Source organism: Brachyhypopomus gauderio, unplaced genomic scaffold (assembly GCF_052324685.1).
Source record: "Brachyhypopomus gauderio isolate BG-103 unplaced genomic scaffold, BGAUD_0.2 sc128, whole genome shotgun sequence".
Lineage (NCBI taxonomy): Eukaryota > Metazoa > Chordata > Actinopteri > Gymnotiformes > Hypopomidae > Brachyhypopomus > Brachyhypopomus gauderio.
Window position 1 is genome coordinate 56,744 of NW_027506949.1, and position 18,467 is coordinate 75,210.

General features: G+C 48.9%; 1 protein-coding gene across 5 annotated transcripts in view; it reads left to right on the forward strand.

The window, feature by feature from the left end:
- The first annotated feature begins 140 nt into the window (after nt 1-140).
- The window catches only part of LOC143498982 (uncharacterized), a 28,514-nt gene continuing 10,187 nt past the window's right edge, over nt 141-18,467 (forward strand). The window contains exons 1-12 of one of the 5 annotated variants that reach the window (XR_013126031.1): nt 141-344; nt 440-485; nt 1,986-2,201; nt 3,448-3,648; nt 5,863-5,982; nt 7,255-7,347; nt 7,871-8,670; nt 12,000-12,048; nt 12,213-12,860; nt 13,815-14,022; nt 15,073-15,142; nt 16,639-16,697. Coding sequence is in view for 4 of the 5 variants with exons in the window: in XM_076993898.1 (XP_076850013.1) it covers nt 291-344; nt 440-485; nt 1,986-2,201; nt 3,448-3,648; nt 5,863-5,982; nt 7,255-7,347; nt 7,871-8,670; nt 12,000-12,048; nt 12,213-12,860; nt 13,815-13,903; nt 15,073-15,142; nt 16,639-16,758 (2,506 nt within the window). In the remaining variant the exon portion in view is untranslated. Of the gene's footprint in view, nt 345-439; nt 486-1,985; nt 2,202-3,447; nt 3,649-5,862; nt 5,983-7,254; nt 7,348-7,870; nt 8,671-11,999; nt 12,049-12,212; nt 12,861-13,814; nt 14,023-15,072; nt 15,143-16,638; nt 16,759-18,467 lie in introns of those variants that run through there. The other 4 variants (XM_076993902.1, XM_076993898.1, XM_076993900.1 and 1 more) reach the window with 4 other exon arrangements.

The window sequence follows — 18,467 nt, forward strand, 5'->3', positions numbered from 1 at the left end:
GGTTACGTCCAACCAAGCTTGTGTCAGTAATGCCAGGCACACGGCTTTATTATTGTTTCCTTTAGTGTGTTTGACCAGTGGCCCGATAAACAATTAAACGTAATCTTGGCAACTGTTGAAACTCGGACACATGTCGACTGTCCCGCTGAGAAGCAGGAGGTTTTTAAAGCGCGTGCCTCCCTGGTAGCTCAGCGCCAAAGTTATTTTGAACGCGACCCGCTACATGCGCGTGACCCGCTACATGCGCGTGGGCCGCGCGAACGCGCAGCTGTTTGGAACCATGAGTGAAGATGACGGATTCGGTGGTCGCAGAAGGGCATGTCAAAATTAGGGACGGCAAAAAGGTAAAATATCTTTGGGAAAATAAATTTGGGGAGCTTGTGTGCAAGCATTTGTTCGGCCTTACGATGTGTTGACTTGTTTTGGCGTTTGGTTGCAGTGGAAGAGTCGGTGGGTTGTTCTGCGTAAACCCTCACCAGTGGCAGGTATGTGAGCGCCTTACATTTGACACCTCACAGGTGATTTAGTTGCTCTGCCACATTTATTTGTATAAAAACTCTAAGTACACTTGTTTTCGTTTAAGAAACATAAACTTGTGTTACAGTTCATTAACTTAAAAAAAAAAAAACTTTAATCCATCTCCTGGAGAGTAGGGTAACAATTGTATGCAGTTTCTCAAAGAATAATGTGTTTTTTAAGTGTAGGGAATCGTGGATGTGTGGTAGCCCAACACCGTGTGCCCCATTCAGAAGTCCCTGCTGTCCAGACCTTGTATTGGGTTACGTTTTAAAGAGACACTCTTAACGTCCCTTAACGCAGTTCACTGAGAGACAAAACGATGGTCTTGTATCCTAATGGTGGCTCTGAGGTTAAATGACGTGACTGTGAGATGATGGCAGAGCTGTGTTTTAAGAGAGCTTGTGGTTTTCATCACACTAGTCAGTTCTTGCTCTCTGTTGCAACAGCTCGTACTTGTTTAAAATTTGGATATAGTTAGATTTTGTGCAGGCCATCATTGGAAACTTTTGTGGGACCCCGTTTGGCATGCTTGTCACAGTCTTGTGCAACTGCTGCAGAAGGGGAAAACTGTGTTTACTACCGAGCAGATTCCCCGCCAGATCTTAAAGTAGTACTGACAGGGGAAATCGTGAAATGCACAAGTTGATGCTTTTCATTAGTGCTGTTCAGAAGACAGAAAGGTTCTGTGTGTAGCCTGATCTGAATAACAATTACGAAGGATACGAGATGAGTTACACTCGTGATGGGAATATCCCGTTGCTTCTCAGACAAAAAGTCAAGCCGTCACAGGAGAGTGTGTTGAAGGTTTTCCTCAAGGCACTCATTTGGATATTGCGTGTCACGTTTTCCGCTACGATTGTTGTACGATCTGGTGCGGGATCTGCTCCATAGTTTAGTGGTGTCTCTGCAGCACGCGGGTGGTGGAGAGAGAACTCGCAGGTCAGACTGTAGTGCCAGCTGTTCGCTGGCCTGCATGTGATGTAGTTAGTAAAGGGTGGGAGGTGTGGAGGAGAGAATTAAGAGGGAGAGATGTTTTGTCAGTTGATGCATGGGTGTGTGAACAGGAGGGATATTTGACACCTCTCTCAGTTTGTGATGTCACACAAACCATACCACCACCACTGCACACACACACACACACACACACACACACACACACACACACACACACACACACACACACACACACACACCGGTCTCTCGTTCTAATTGTCTTTCTCTTTATCATTATCGCTCATTGTCTTTCTTTCTCTCTCTCTCTGTGTGTCTTCCTGTGTGTGTGTGTGTGTGTGTGTGTGTGTGTGTGTGTGTGTGTGTGTGTGTGTGTGTGTGTGTGTGTGTGTGTGTGTGTGTGTGTGTGTGTGTGTGAGTGTGTATGTGTGTGTGTGTGTGTGTGTGTGTGTGTGTGTGTGTGTGTGTGTGTGTGTGTGTGTGTGTGTGTGTGTCGCTCCTTCTCCCCGTCTCAGACTGCCTGGTGCTGCTGGTGTATAAAGAGAGAGGTGTGAAGGAGAGGAACAGTGTGGTTCTGGAGCACATCTGCGGTCTGGAGGTGGTGGAGAGCAGGGAAGGGGTGGCGTTCTCCCTCACCATCCTGTGTCTCTCTAACGCTGCTCAGCTGGGCTTTGACAGCAAGGAGGCCCTGCTGTCCTGGGACCTGCGGCTTCGATACTGCCTGGGGGAAGGTGGGCATGGTGTTATGCTTCTGGTACTGATTTAGAAACAGGTGTTCTGGTACTGGCTTTACATCAGGTGTCCCTTCCCTTTGCTTTTAAAGTACTAGGAAATCTCTTGTTTATGCAGTGGGGTGGAATGTATTGTTTTCTAAGCTGACCTCACATTTCTAGTGTAGTAGTGTTTACCATATAAGCTCAGCCAAAAAACTCCTAACATTATTGAGTTGTGGTCAGTTACTCTAATGAATTGTGCCTGCAGTGTGAAGTTAATTAGAACGTACGGGTGGTTGAAACAGAATCAGACTCTCTTCTGAACCCAGACTCTCTGTGTGGTACCGGTGCAGCTGAGTCAACATGTAAACTCAGGTCTTGTGGAACAGGTGTTTACGACCACTGCCTTGCAGACTGGATACGGAGAGGTTTTGTTGTTGCCATTTTACACTTGGCAAAATAATGTAATATGTGTAAGAATAAAGGCATCTTCAAACACAGTGGAGAACACTAGCTTGCATTCTAGCAATTAGACTCGATTAGATTGGATTAGATAGTGTGTGTGTGTGTGTGTGTGTGTGTGTGTGTGTGTGTGTGTGTGTGTGTGTGTGTGTGTGTGTGTGTGTGTGTGTGTTTCTTCAGAAATGTATGTCACCATGTGCATATGTGTGTTTGCACTTGTGTGTTTGTGTACGACTGGGAAGTGTGTACGCCTGGTTGTCTTGAAGTCTGTGTGTTTTGATTTCCATTCCTTTGAGTGAATCACACTCACTTCTGACAGGTTGGTTCGTCTATACCCAGCAACCTCACTTTATACACACACACACTTGTAGTTTAATGGAAGAGTAATAAACACATCATAATGGATTCACCTCACGTTACAGTAATGTTCATAGTCACATACTATATACACTTACAAATGTTCCTCAGTAAAACGGTTTAAAACTCAGACAGCTGTTAGTCATTACTGTTAATTCTCATTGCATTACATAAAATGTTTGTATAAAGTGTGTGTGTGTGTGTGTGTGTGTGTGTGTGTGTGTGTGTGTGTGTGTGTGTGTGTGTGTGTGTGTGTGTACATGTAGCTGTATCAGACTAATTATGTGTGAAGATACTCTGCTTTGACTTTGCAAGAATACTCAGGCAGGTGTGTTTAATTAAAACAGTCCCTTACAATAATGTAGAAAGGTCATGCCTGATTCTTCTTGTGGTGTTGTGTTGTAAGCAAAATCTTAACTATATATCTCTCTCATTCTCTCTTCAGTACACAGTTTTGATGTGATAGTTTTGCCTGGCACTAAGCTGGAGAGTGGTCTCGCCACACTTCATTTGTGCAACGACCTGCTCGTCATTGCCAGGGACCACCCCCCAGTCATCACTGGCCAATGGAATATTTTGGACCTACGTAGATACGGACCAGTGACCAATGGCTTTGTGTTTGAGGGAGGGACTCGCTGTGGTTACTGTGAGTAAGCGTGACCAATTGGTATGCTTCATCCTGACTTTATTTTCAGGGTACTGTCTTGTGTAACAGGTCATTAAACCCTCCATACATTTGCATGCATTTAAACACAGAAGAATATCAGAAACACTGTTATGATGTATACTGTAAAAATGTAAAATAAAAAATAGTGTCCTGTGTCACAAGCTGAAAAGAAGATCTGGAAATAGGTTTGCACTGAAGGAAAGGCAGTCCTGCTCTCATATGAAGCCTCGGCTGGTGGTGGAGACTTCACCTCGGCTGGTGGTGGAGACTTCACCTCGGCTGGTGTTGAGACTTCACCTCGGCTGGTGGTGGAGACTTCACCTCGGCTGGTGTTGAGACTTCACCTCGGCTGGTGTTGAGACTTCACCTCGGCTGGTGTTGAGACTTCACCTCGGCTGGTGGTGGAGACTTCACCTCGGCTGGTGGTGGAGACTTCACCTCGGCTGGTGGTGGAGACTTCACCTCGGCTGGTGTTGAGACTTCACCTCGGCTGGTGTTGAGACTTCACCTCGGCTGGTGGTGGGGACTTCACCTCAGTTGGTGGTGGAGACTTCACCTCGGCTGGTGGTGGAGACTTCACCTCGGCTGGTGGTGGAGACTTCACCTCGGATGGTGGTGGAGACTTCACCTCGGCTGGTGTTGAGACTTCACCTCGGCTGGTGTTGAGACTTCACCTCGGCTGGTGTTGAGACAGGAGCATGTTCTGAGCGCCACAGCTGGTGGTTCCTCGGTGCCTTAACGTTGCGTATTTATGTTAAGGTTAAATTATCACAATGGTGAGGTTGTGAATGGTTGAAGTATGTCATGTAAATATGTGCAGTTGTATCTCTAGGAGAAGGTTCATGAGATGAATGAGTGCTGGTTGGCTATGGAGGACTTCAGATCCAGGTGGTTCCTCTTTGAGACACACTGTATTGGCACAGGAGCTACCAGCACAGTTAACAGGAGTTACCAGCACAGTTAATAGGAGTTACCAGCAGTTAACAGGAGTTACCAGCACAGTTAATAGGAGTTACCAGCACAGTTATTAGGAGTTATCAGCACAGTTAACAGGAGTTACCAGCACAGTTAATAGGAGTTACCAGCACAGTTAATAGGAGTTACCAGCACAGTTATTAGGAGTTACCAGCACAGTTATTAGGAGCTACCAGCACAGTTAATAGGAGCTACCAGCACAGTTATTAGGAGCTACCAGCACAGTTATTAGGAGTTACCAGCACAGTTAATAGGAGTTACCAGCACAGTTATTAGGAGTTATCAGCACAGTTAATAGGAGTTACCAGCACAGTTAATAGGAGTTACCAGCACAGTTATTAGGAGTTATCAGCACAGTTAATAGGAGTTACCAGCACAGTTAATAGGAGTTACCAGCACAGTTATTAGGAGTTACCAGCACAGTTAATAGGAGTTACCAGCACAGTTATTAGGAGTTAGGACAAACAGGATGATGTAATGTAAATCTGACTTGCAAATAAGCACCCATAGTTGTACTTAAAAGAAGATTCACAGCCCACTGCCCTGAATGAGTGGGTGCTGGTGCATAGCATGTAACTGAAACGGGTGTTGACCCTTGATGGTCGACCCCTCTGACTGACCTTTGACCCAGAACAGAGAGTGCAGCTTGGGAATGAGTCTAGATCTCCTCCGAGGGTCAGATAGTTGACAGGTGCTGATGGTGATGGTATGTTCACGGTAGAATGATGACAGGTGAGTATATGTGACAGGATTAGTCACTCATTTTAACATGCTGTAATTAATGAGATACATGAGAGTGTGTTAACTGTTGGACAGGTTGTTTGGTTGTTAGTTTTGCTTGTTATGTTGTGTGTGTGTGTGTGTGTGTGTGTGTGTGTGTGTGTTGCTTGGGGTAGAAGAGGGATACGTCTTCAGTTCTGGGTGGTCTGGTTTCCAGGGTGACGGATGTGTCTCCTTGGTCACCTCGCACATTCATCTCATATATTACTTGGGTGTTGAGAGAAAAACCACACACACACACACACACACACACACACACACACACACACACACACACACACACACACACACACACACACACACACACACACACACACACACACACACAAACAATACCTGCATGCACACCATTACCACATCACATATACCCACACACTTTTAATATCTTGTGTGTGTGTGTGTGTGTGTGTGTGTGTGTGTGTGTGTGTGTGTGTGTAGGGGCTGGTGTTTTTTTCCTGTCTTGTGCAGAAGGAGAACAGATCAGCTTTCTGTTCGACTGCATCGTACGTGGCGTCTCCCCCTCTAAAGGTCCATTTGGACTCAAGCCACTGCTGCCAGGTTTGTGTGTGTGTGTGTGTGTGTGTGTGTGTGTGTGTGTGTGCATGCGTGTTTGGCTGGATCATTACAGACTAACGAGAATAGCGCATCATGTTTGTGAGTATTTCTGTTTTCACACTTCGCCCCAGCCAATCAGAAATTAGCTCATCACCTATTCTTACACTCACAAAAAGCATTAATAGAGGCCAAGGAGGGTTGATGGGGGAGGTAGAGAATGAGTCTAAGGCACAGTTCATATGACCAGAGTCCGCACTGCTCCCACTCCCGTTTAGACCACAGTAGCCCCACAATCCTATTCTCCAACACTCCATGTAACCAGAGCAGCATCTTCGAGTGCAACATTGACATGTAAGTATATTAGCAGCAGATATCATGACTCTGTCATCCGACAGTAAGAGAAGAATATAGTTCCACCACCTGTTGTACCTTTTATATATTCAAAAAATATGTTGATGTTTTTATGCTGATATTAAAAACTGAAATAATTGTCCTAACTTTTATATTTTTTATTTGCATAAATTGCATCACTGCCAAAAGATCAACACATTTCTTCTCCCGTCTCACTCTCTCTCTCTGTGTCTCCCTCTCTCTCTTTCGCTTTGTGTGTGTGTATGTGTGATTTTCTCTGGTAGCATGCCATGGTTCTCATATATCATGACTATTAATAGTAGTTTAAAATGCTAGTCAAACACTGGGGTGTTTGGCTAACTCCCCAACCCCAGCATTCATAGCATCGCCCTGCAGTACCTGCATGCACAGACAGAGGGCAGTATTGAAAACCCCTGTGTAGAAAAAGACGAGACAGAAGAAAGATTACATGGGTTATTCCATTTGTTTTCCATTATGTCATTGTTACGTGTGCGGGCTGGTATGTTGGTTAGTGTTCATTGGTGATTAAAAACAAATAATTCTCTCCACCCTCCAATCATCAAAGCCAGATTTACATACTTGCAAGTAGCGCTTGTATCCATATGTGCTGCTAAATACTGGTCTTGCACTCCTAATGTGGAGAAAGTTCAGTCTGGAGTGTTTGCCTACACTGCAGGAATTACGCTGTTTGATATCACACAAACATCTTTGTTGGCTACAGTTAACCTGTTTTTGCTGGACCGAATGTCTGACCAGTTACCATTCCCACTTGTGCTTTAAGACCTACGGGTGCTTGGCCCAGTTTTCAGTGCTGAATTTCAGTGTTGTGAAGTGCTGAATGTGTCCTGTAGGGTTGAGTGTATGAGATTCTTGACCCTGTTGTCCTGCCTGTGTGCGTCTCAGAGTCCAGTGCTCACGTAGCGTCGGTGGAGGCCCGGCTGGATCAGGAGGCTGCCGACCTGGAGAAGAGACTCAGTCTGCTCTCTCACTGCACAGGTTTTGTCCGTTTGTCTCGCTCTCCATCTGGGTGGTGATGTCATACGCAGCAGGCGTCAGGGTGGTGATGTCATACGCAGCAGGCGTCTGGGTGGTGATGTCATACGCAGCAGGCGTCTGGGTGGTGATGTCAGACGCAGCAGGCGTCTGGGTGGTGATGTCATATGCAGCAGACGTCTGGGTGCTGATGTCATACGCAGCAGACGTCTGGGTGCTGCCTGTGATCTCCCACTCCCTTCATACCTGATGTAGACAAGCTTGGCTTAGATCGCCTTACTTGATTTTACCCGCTATGTAAATCACGTGACTTAGCAGTTTCCTAGTTTATACAAATGTGTATGCTGAATTTAGACGAATAAAAACAGAACATGATGACTAAAGATTTACATATAGGAGTAATTGGCCAATGAGCTGAATCACAACAGAGAAGCGATCAGTATGCAGGGTGGCAGATCTCTGCAGACAGGAGTCACTGCAGTAGACGCCGTCCGTTTGATTCGCTCTCGTTTTTTTTTTCTCGTAGCATCCAGCTCCAGTTCTTCCACAGCGGATGACCGCAGCACATCCGGGTCCTCCCACAACTCCGACACCAGCCATTCGGATTCCAGCGTTGGCAGCCACCTTACCAAATGGGCGGAGCCAGCTCCACCCATCCTAACTGAGCTTTCGTTCCCATCAGCGAATAAAATAGCCTCCCACAGAGAGGAGAAACTGTCGGTTACTGTGGCGGCTGTGCCCGGAGTGCCATCTAAGCCCGCCCCCTTGCAAAGGCTTCAGGAGATTGGCTGGCAGAGCTCCTCTGACAGCGGCATTGCCACAGCAAGCCACTCCTCCTCTTCCGGCAGTTTTTCATCGTACACAACAAGCATAGACACAGGTGGCCCAAAAGAGGAGTATAGCTCTTTGTTCAGCCTACCACCGCCCCCAAACCCCGAAACGAACCCGTGCACCTGCCCAGCAGTCCACACCCACGAATACCAGGTGCCTGGTTCGCTCCGCTACCTGTACGACACGCCCCGCAGCCTTCTGCAGTTCCCCATGGACCCTGAAGAGGGCGCCGAGCAGAGCAGACGGCCTGCTCAAGCACCCGCGGAACGTCCAGCCAGAGGAAGGAGCGACGAGCCAATCAGAGAACAGGCCAGTGCTTCAGCTCCTTCGCTGTGCATTCCAGAACCCCCCAGAGACTCCGCCCCCTCGCTCCCCCATCGCAGTGGCTCATCCCACTCGGACTTGCAGCTGGGGACGACCAGGACGACCTGCTCTCCCCCTCCTGCTGCTTCCACACTCCTGTTCACCACCTGCTCCGTGTGCAGGGGCTTCAAGGTACGTGAACGAGACCGTTTAAACAAATTCATCAATTCGTCTTACGGCAGCAGTTTTGAACTGAAATTTGAATTCAGCCCATTCTTTCAATAATTGATACCATTTAAACCATTCAGCTGATACGGTTCACCAGCACAAGCATGAAAGCCAACCCGTAGGTCATGCGTACCTGTGGTTGCCGTCTCTGCTGCTCACGCACACCGGCACTGAGGGTCACCCTCAGCGTGACCCTCGACCCCAACCAACGACGTCACACTCGAGGCCCCTGTTTTGTTTACTCACCCTTCACGTAACCAGGACGAGGCACGTTCCTTCACACGGCTAAACTTTATTAAGGCTGTTATGTAAGGGTAGCAGTTGAGCAGGTCGGAGTGTCGTGTTGCAGGAGGAACGTTGCCTGTTCAAGGGCAGTTTTCACACGCAAGGGCAGGGGCTATAGAATCTGCTCTTACTGCACACTTAGAATTCTAACCAATAGCCCGCCGGTTCGTAACAACTTAACCCCATTTATTTATGTCAGGTGGTCACCAGATCGGCGTGTGCACTTTGAGACCTTCTCCGTAGGACAGTAATAGGCCTGCTACTGTAAGCGGACTTCGGCACTGTATTACATCTGGCAGCTTGCTAAGAGGAAGTTGGAGCACGGCCTTGTGGGAACGCTCTTTCTGAATGTTCCAGAGCTCAGCTGCCGCCATTCAGATAAATGTGATCAAATAAGCAGATGACATTCACGGAGTTCTTGCGGCTGTACCATGAAGGGGCCGTGTGGAAACTCTGATATTCACACATCGACTCTTTTCTTTGCTGTCTACTATGATTTGTGGGGCGCAAAAGATTCCACCATGATACAAAAAAAAAAAACTGTATGAGAGCTTTGTGAGGTGGGCAGAAGACAGCTGCAGGTCACGTGGTCTGTGACGTAGTAGAGGAGGTGGAGTGTGTGACGGATGTGGTTTTAGTCTACTGCACACTCCCCAGGGACGCCTTCACCCTGTGTCTCACACCCCCTGTACTGTCTGTCTGTTTTCATATGCCCATCTGCGTCTGTCTGTCTGTCTGTTTGGACTCTCCGTTCACTCTATTTCTGTCTCTCTCTCTCTCTCTCTCTCTCAGTTCTAATGCCCGGTCTGTCTCTCGTCCCACCCACCCTGTCTGTTTCTCTGTCCTGGCATGGTGCCCTGAACACTTGTCACATGCCCTCCTGTACTCTGCCTGTCTCTCCTTCACTCCCTCTTCCTGCCTGTACTCTGTCCTCCACTCGCTGTCCTGACCTGTCCTCTCCTCACAGACCCCCTCCCCCTGTCTCTCCTCCACTCGCCTGTCCTGACCTGTCTCTCCTCACAGACCCCCTCCCCTGTCTCTCCTCCACTCACTGTCCTGACCTGTCTCTCCTCACAGACCCCCCTCCCCCTGTCTCTCCCCCACTCACTGTCCTGACCCGTCTCTCCTCACAGACCCCCTCCCCCTGTCTCTCCTCCACTCACTGTCCTGACCTGTCTCTCCTCACAGACCCCCTCCCCCTGTCTCTCCTCCACTCGCTGTCCTGACCTGTCTCTCCTCACAGACCCCCTCCCCCTGTCTCTCCTCCACTCGCTGTCCTGACCTGTCTCTCCTCACAGACCCCTCCCCCTGTCTCTTCTCCACTCGCTGTCCTGACCCGTCTCTCCTCACAGACCCCCTCCCCCTGTCTCTCCTCCACTCACTGTCCTGACCTGTCTCTCCTCACAGACCCCCTCCCCCTGTCTCTCCTCCACTCACTGTCCTGACCTGTCTCTCCTCACAGACCCCCTCCCCCTGTCTCTCCCCCACTCACTGTCCTGACCTGTCTCTCCTCACAGACCCCCTCCCCCTGTCTCTCCTCCACTCACTGTCCTGACCTGTCTCTCCTCACAGACCCCCTCCCCCTGTCTCTCCTCCACTCACTGTCCTGACCTGTCTCTCCTCACAGACCCCCTCCCCCTGTCTCTCCTCCACTCACTGTCCTGACCTGTCTCTCCTCACAGACCCCCTCCCCCTGTCTCTCCTCCACTCGCTGTCCTGACCTGTCTCTCCTCACAGACCCCCTCCCCCGTCTCTCCTCCACTCGTTGTCCTGACCTGTCTCTCCTCACAGACCCCCTCCCCCTGTCTCTCCTCCACTCACTGTCCTGACCTGTCTCTCCCCACAGACCCCCTCCCCCTGTCTCTCCTCCACTCGCTGTCCTGACCTGTCTCTCCTCACAGACCCCCTCCCCCTGTCTCTCCCCCACTCGCTGTCCTGACCTGTCTCTCCTCACAGACCCCCTCCCCCTGTCTCTCCCCCACTCACTGTCCTGACCTGTCTCTCCTCACAGACCCCCTCCCCCTGTCTCTCCCCCACTCACTGTCCTGACCTGTCTCTCCTCACAGACCCCCTCCCCCGTCTCTCCTCCACTCGCTGTCCTGACCTGTCTCTCCTCACAGACCCCCTCCCCCTGTCTCTCCTCCACTCGCTGTCCTGACCTGTCTCTCCTCACAGACCCCCTCCCCCTGTCTCTCCTCCACTCTCATTTCAGTTGTCCATATCATTAGCCGCCATGGCAGGCTGCCTTGGGCTTTCTGAGCTTTAACCATTTGCATCTTCTGCCTTTAGCACACACACACACACACACACACACACACACACACACACACACCGGCATCTTTCTCCCTACCAGGTCCATACCAGGTGAGCCCCCCTTAATTGAAGATGATGCGTTCACCGTAATGTGAATGCAGTGAACAGACGAGCAGTGAACAGTTGGATGAGAAAACATTGGCTCCTCCATTTGGTCCCACTTAGTCATGTGTCTCGTGTGTTCATGATTGCACATGAAGTGATATTTGTAGTGGCGATACTGTACTGTACAGCCCGAGAAGGTGATGGGATCAGACAGACTGGGGGGGTGGGGGGGGGGGGGGGGGGTAACAGAGCAGTTACAGACTTCGGTGTGTTCTTGCTGTGACTCTCTGTACCCTACTGCTGAGCATTAGATCAAAGCTTCAAAATGACATTATGAGCAAACTTTCACACTCTTCCCGTCACGACGAGACACTCAGCTCCTGCTTGACCAGAGTGGCAATGCGTCATCAGGGAGGCACTGCTTCCCGGCGCCGTGGCCCAGTGTCCAGTAATCCCGTGATGGTGGAGAGGTCCGTGACAGATGGGAGCGTGGCCGGGAGTGTGCTGTCCGTGTGGGGGGCGGCTCGCGGTCCCCTGGTCTGGTCTCGTGACGCGCACACAGGCTGCTTACAGTGATCAACCAGAGATTACACACATTAATTTTTTTTTTTTTGCTGATGTGAACTGATTGGCAAATTTGTTTTTGACAGAGAGCTTCAGTTCCTTCTTCAGTAGCTCCAGTTCAGAGTGGTGTAGCAGGTAAGATCTGGAACAACCTCATACCACTCTGACAAAATTTTAACCACTGTTTAATACTCTTGAATAAGTTTGATATTAACTGTTGGCAACTTACTGTTCATTAAATCTGTAAGATTTAGAGTAGAGAAGAGGCTTTTACAAATGTGATCCTCTCAACACATTAGATATTACCTCAGCAGGTGAGAAACCGGCCATGCTCCCCACCAATCAGGAGCAGAAGAATCAAACGGAAACATCTACAGCTTCTTCTCTGACCAATCACAACCCAAGGAATCCGTCATTTGAAGAGAAGAGAAGCCCTAAGGGCTACACAGACAGCTTGTCTGACCTGTTGGGCCACTACTGCCCTGGGGATTCTGATATGGTATCGGTCCAACCAGGCCTGACTCAGACCCTCCAGCGCTGCTGTCTTCCAGGCCACAGCAGCACGGGAGCAGGCAGAACCAGCCTGTATGAGCCAATGACGTCAGCTTCAGCGCCGCACCGTTCTCCTGCGCCCTGGCAGCCGAGACTCTCCTCTCCTTCCCATCATCCCTCTCGCTCGCCAATTTATGAGAAGTGTCTGCAGTGCTGGACGGGCCACGGCGCCTGTGCGCTGCCTGGACCTGATGACCCGGCCCGCGCAGACACCTCGGGGCAGGAGGACGAGCCGGTTCTCCCACCCCTGCGCCTCCTGGACGAGCCACTCCTGCACCTCCACGACTTGGCCGCTGGTCCCAGGGAACCGAGCTCGGAGAGGCTTCCCACACTCCTACGTTCAGCCTCTGCCCAGCCAGCCGAGCGGCTCGGAGATGTGGAAACCTCAGAGGAAGGTAAGAGATTGGCCAGCTGACCCACCTGGACATGCCTCTGATGTAAGGGTGTCAAAACCACTCTCCCCCCTCCTCCTCCTGTACAGAGACGTTTCCCCAAACATCTCCTCATTCTTCTTCTCTGTCCTTTTCTGACATTTACTTGTGGTGCTCTCTTCTTTTCCTGTCCTGTGTCTCTCACCCTTGACCCCTCACCTCTGACCCACCCCACCTATGCGTTATTGGTTTGCTTTCCTTTACTGCTTTGAAGTGTCTGTGAAGAGAGCGTCTGGCTCTAAAATGTTTCAGCATCACCATGATGTCATTGGGGCATCCATTATTACAGTGCCATGTCCCAAAGTTTCTGACTAAAAGCCACTATGGTGTGATTTGGACTGACCGAAATTATCCTGCATTGGTGACATTCCATCTCCCTGAAGTGCAGTAATGTGTTTAATATCCACTCTGAGGTGTGTGTGTGTGTGTTTGTGGGGGGGGTAAGCTCTGTTTTGAGTAATGATTCCAGTCAGGCTACGAACATTAGCCTTCTCTTGCCCTACTTTGCTGTCTCCTGCTACTCCAGCCTTCTCCTACCCCGCAGTGGGTCCAGGTGAAGCTCTGTCACTTTAATCAGACATTTCAAGCGTTAAGATTCTCAGATGAGATGTTCTCCCCTCTCATCCATGTGAACAAACATCTGTGGAAAGGCAACAGCAGGTCCTTAACACCCTTACAGTCACCCCACACTGTTTTAGAAACGCAGTGTGTGTGTAGCATTGAACAGGTTAACAGCAGGTGAGTGACCAGGTCTGCATACCAGTGGATGGGTTGTCCTGCGTTCTGAACCAAAGTCCATTTTCTTGTGCCAAAGAGCCCAAGGTGTCTGACCGCCCTTACGTGACCAGGGGGATTAACGTGCAGATGTAGGCACATGCTGCTGTTGGTCACGCCGTGTTCCTGTTTCCTCCTGTGCAGACGACAAACCTAAAGGTGCAGTGGAAAGAGACAGGTCGGAGTCTGCCTACCAGATCATGGAGGACAGAGGAACGCGCAGGAACTCCGAGGTAGAGTCTGTGACGTAGCCGTTTGTTGATCCAGATCTTGGAACGCTTGAATCAGAAGCTGAAGTGAGATCTTTAGCATTCCGAGACTGCATGAGGAGGGTTACTTTAGAATGTATTAGGTAAGTCTCAAAATAATTTATAATGGTTGTGAGATGTTCGGGGGATCTGTTTTTCATACGCACTCTAATGTTCTCACTGAACAACTCTGAACAAGAGCATCACGACTCGTCTTATTATTCATGACATTCAAGCTGGTCTCGTTCTTCTCGCAATGTGCCCATGTGGCTTTGAGACTAGACCAATCGAAGGGTCTGCTACTTCCTTAGGCAAGCTGTGTGTTCGTGTGTGTGCGTGTGTGTGTCAGGGAGAGGAAGAGAGGCATGTTTATCATCTCCTAAATGTCTAAGCTAGTTAAATCTTGTGATCAGTACAGGGTTCTGAGCAGTGTGTGTTGTGTAAGAGATTGGACTGAGATTTTCTCACCCTCCTACAAACCACAGTCATAAAGAAAGAAAGCCTGTCACACAAATGCTTCTCTTTCTCTCTCCCTCTCTCTCCTTTTCTCACTCTCCTCTCTGCATGTCTCTTTCTCTCTCCCTCTTTCTCTCTCTTCTAGCTTTTCACATTGTCTCTTCTGTAAACACACACCCTGCATAATGGGCTTAATGATCAGGCCCAGAGTGAACCTCTTGCCAAATCAAAGGACACTGCACTGTAAGCGTGTAGCAGTGTTTGTCCAGACAGGTTACATAAGCAATATGTGGAGTGGTACTTGCAAACGCTAAATGGCCCAGTGGGGGTGTGTGTTAGCACCGATGTGGACACCACTAGTCCAGCCCCTTAATTCAATTACAGTTCATCACCTCAGTCACTCTCCTGTCTTTCATCTGGTGCAGTTACGCACACTTCAATACCACCCTGTCTGTCTGTCTGTCTGTCTGTCTCTGTGTCTTTCTCATGCATGCTCTCTCTCTCTCTCTCTCTCTCTCTCTCTCTCTCTCTCTCTCACCCAATGCATTACAGCAGGATTCAGAGCCGATAGGCAGCCATGTATATGAAGAACCCCTCCCCCACTTTCAGTCACTTTGACAGATAACAAATGAATAAGTGTGTGTGCCGTACTGATGTGTAGACTGTGACGGTCCCGGACGCGTGTTGCTTTCCTTCAGTCAGGTGAGACGAGCAGGTGTGAGCTAGCGGCTGGCACCGGACAGCAGGGACACCTCCACCAGAGCCAAGGTGAGACATCTCAGGTGGGCTCTGTCCCACAGAAACATGTCTGACTCTGCAGTACTCTTATTAAAAGGTCTTTCAGTTTAAACAAGTCTAAATGTTTCTTTTTGTGTGTGTGTGTGTATATATGTGTATATTTATTTACACTATGAGATTCAGCCTCTGTTTTAAGGCACTTTGGGATAGGCGTGCATGCAACACTACTCTCTGAACACCCATAAAGTTGGGTAAGTACTAAGAGATGAGGTCAGACTTCAGGTCAGGTTTGGATATGGTGCGTTCTTTAAGTTCTTCTAAGAGGTAGGTTGACCCTTGACCCATAAACCACAGAGCAGTTACAGTTACAGAGTAAAATATCTGTGGCCATATTTGTGTGTGGTTAAGTGGGTGTGTTTGAAGTGTAGCTACAGTGTTCTGTGTGAGTGAAACCCAGTCCTAGGGGACTATAATCCAGTCCATGTTTTCGTCCCAGCACCCAGAACGTCAGCAGCAGGGAGACGTGTCCTCATTGTTTAGTGTAGAAGTGTGGGGGGTGGGGGGGGGGGGGGGGGGGGGGGGGGGGGGGGGACACAGCACAAATGCTGAGTTTGCTGAACTTTTGTATTGTCTGAGAATCCTAAGAGGACTGGACAGAGGACAATGTCTCTGTGTGTATCTGTGTTGGTGGTGATAAGAGGACTTCAGCCCATAAGTTGCTGGTTACCTGTACAGGTTAAGCTGCTTGAAATGGCATGTTCCACAGTGGATCCTCCTGAGTGCTGGTGTTTATACATATATCGTGTGCACCTACTGCTTTATATATATAGGATTATTGTCCTCACCTCCCAAGTGAGGCTGCAGTGAAGACATCTTACTAGGCTTCACACTTTCTGCACATCCTGTCTAGCACATGGCTCTGCCAGTAGAGACCAGACTGAGACACAGTGAACCCATCAGCAGACTGAGACACAGTGAACCCATCAGCAGACTGAGACACAGTGAACCCATCAGCAGACTGAGACGCAGTGAACCCATCAGCAGACTGAGACGCAGTGAACCCATCAGCAGACTGAGACACAGTGAACCCAGCAGCAGACAGAGACACAGTGAACCCAGCAGCAGATAGCAGGAGACATAATGTCCCTCTAGACATCTTGTTTATGAGACATTATGGCAAACCTGCAACATTAGAGGAAATCACTTGCAATTCATTTAAATCTGAAGTATATAGTTGAATTTTTCATTCAAATATAAATACATTTAGAATATTGCTATTGTATTAGTATATTACTATTGTATTTCTATACTGTAATTTTATTTCTATACAGTAATTGCAAGGATTTCTTTGCTACTTTATTACTTGATTACTAATTGAAAACCTGGAAAAATACTAAGTTTTTAAAGCCTGTGTAAAGTAAGTGCTGTTTTTGGTGAAAATGCTTCCACATGAGGGTAAAATGAGGATATGAATATGCCCTAAAGCTGTGCTGTGCTGTGAGTAAGGCTGGTCTGTGTGTGTGCAGAGACCGCTGATGGGCCCAGGGGAGAAGGGGTGATGTGTGGGAGGATACCCCATGGCCCAGAGGGCAGCACTGAGATGGAGGACAGGGGTAACAACACCAGCTCCTACACCACTGTCAGGGGTAACAACACCAGCTCCTACACCACTGTCAGGGGTAACAACACCAGCTCCTACACCACTGTCAGGGGTAACAACACCAGCTCCTACACCACTGTCAGGGGGTAACAACATCAGCTCCTACACCACTGTCAGGGGTAACAACACCAGCTCCTACACCACTGTCAGGGGTAACAACACCAGCTCCTACACCACTGTCAGGGGTAACAACATCAGCTCCTACACCACTGTCAGGGGTAACAACACCAGCCCAGAACTCCACAAACCTGCTGGTTCAGGAATTCAAGAGAGTCCGATTACAGCAGAACTGTCAACATTATTACATTTCAAGCTTACACCAGACATAATTTCCTGATTGTATTTACCACACAAATGTCCTGGCTAGTATTCCAACCGCATGAAAATATATCGAATCTTTTCTTCTGTAATATATAAAATATTTTCTTTGTTAAAAAATTGCATTGCTGGTACAAACACATATGCATAATAAATAAACCCATTTGTCGTGAAAGCCATGTTGTAGGTACTGGACACATTATTACAAACCCACCAGATGCTGCTGTAATGGTGTATAATTGTCAGCCGTCTATCATGTGGCTGCTGAGACTTTCATCTCAGCTCGTACGTGATTTGGGTGAATGACGGGGCCGTCAGACAGGATGTGTTGAGTTGGCGATATCTCATAGGTGGCCACCATGACCTGGCACTATAGCAGCAATGCATGGTCAGCATGTAATGCTGGTTAATATTTAATGACATATTGTAACTGCTGTTTTATGTCTAATGATGTGGTGCCTATACTTTAAAACGAAGTCAAGGAGTTGTTCAACATGTAACGGTTAACTCAGAACGGAAAAGTGTGTCTGTAGTTTATTACCCTCAGTGCATCTCATGGCACTGTAGCAGTGCTGTAGTAGTGGGTGCATGGGGTCTGTATGTGGTTGTGTCTGTAGGCGCATGGGTCTGCAGGCGGTTGGGTCTGTAGGCGGTTGAGTCTGTAGGCTCATGGGTCTGTAGGCGGTTGGGTCTGTAGGTGGATGGATCTGTAGGCGGTTGGGTCTGTAGGCGGTTGTCTGTAGGCGGTTGGGTCTGTAGGCGGTTGTCTGTAGGCAGTTGGGTCTGTAGGTGGATGGATCTGTAGGCGGTTGGGTCTGTAGGCAGTTGGGTCTGTAGGCGGTTGGGTCTGTAGGCTCATGGGTCTGTAGGCGGTTGGGTCTGTAGGTGGTTGGGTCTGTAGGCAGTTGGGTTTGTAGGCTCATGGGTCTGTAGGCGGTTGGGTCTGTAGGTGGTTGGGTCTGTAGGTGGTTGGGTCTGTAGGCTCATGGGTCTGTAGGCGGTTGGGTCTGTAGGCAGTTGGGTTTGTAGGCTCATGGGTCTGTAGGCGGTTGGGTCTGTAGGCGGTTGGGTCTGTAGGCGGTTGTCTGTAGGTGGTTGGGTCTGTAGGTGGTTGGGTCTGTAGGCGGTTGGGTCTGTAGGCGGTTGTCTGTAGGTGGTTGGGTCTGTAGGTGGTTGGGCCAGCAGCCAGTTGAATGTTTTAAGCGTCTGTCTCTCTGAGTCAACATCAGGCTGTCATGCAGGAGTTGAGTGGTTGTTTGTTCCACTTTTCTTCTGATATCCAGTTGTGTTCAGCAGAAAAAGATAAAGTGCTGGTTAGGCATTATCGTTCAGGATGATGTGAACAGCTGACTAAACACCACGTCAATGTCGCCCTTG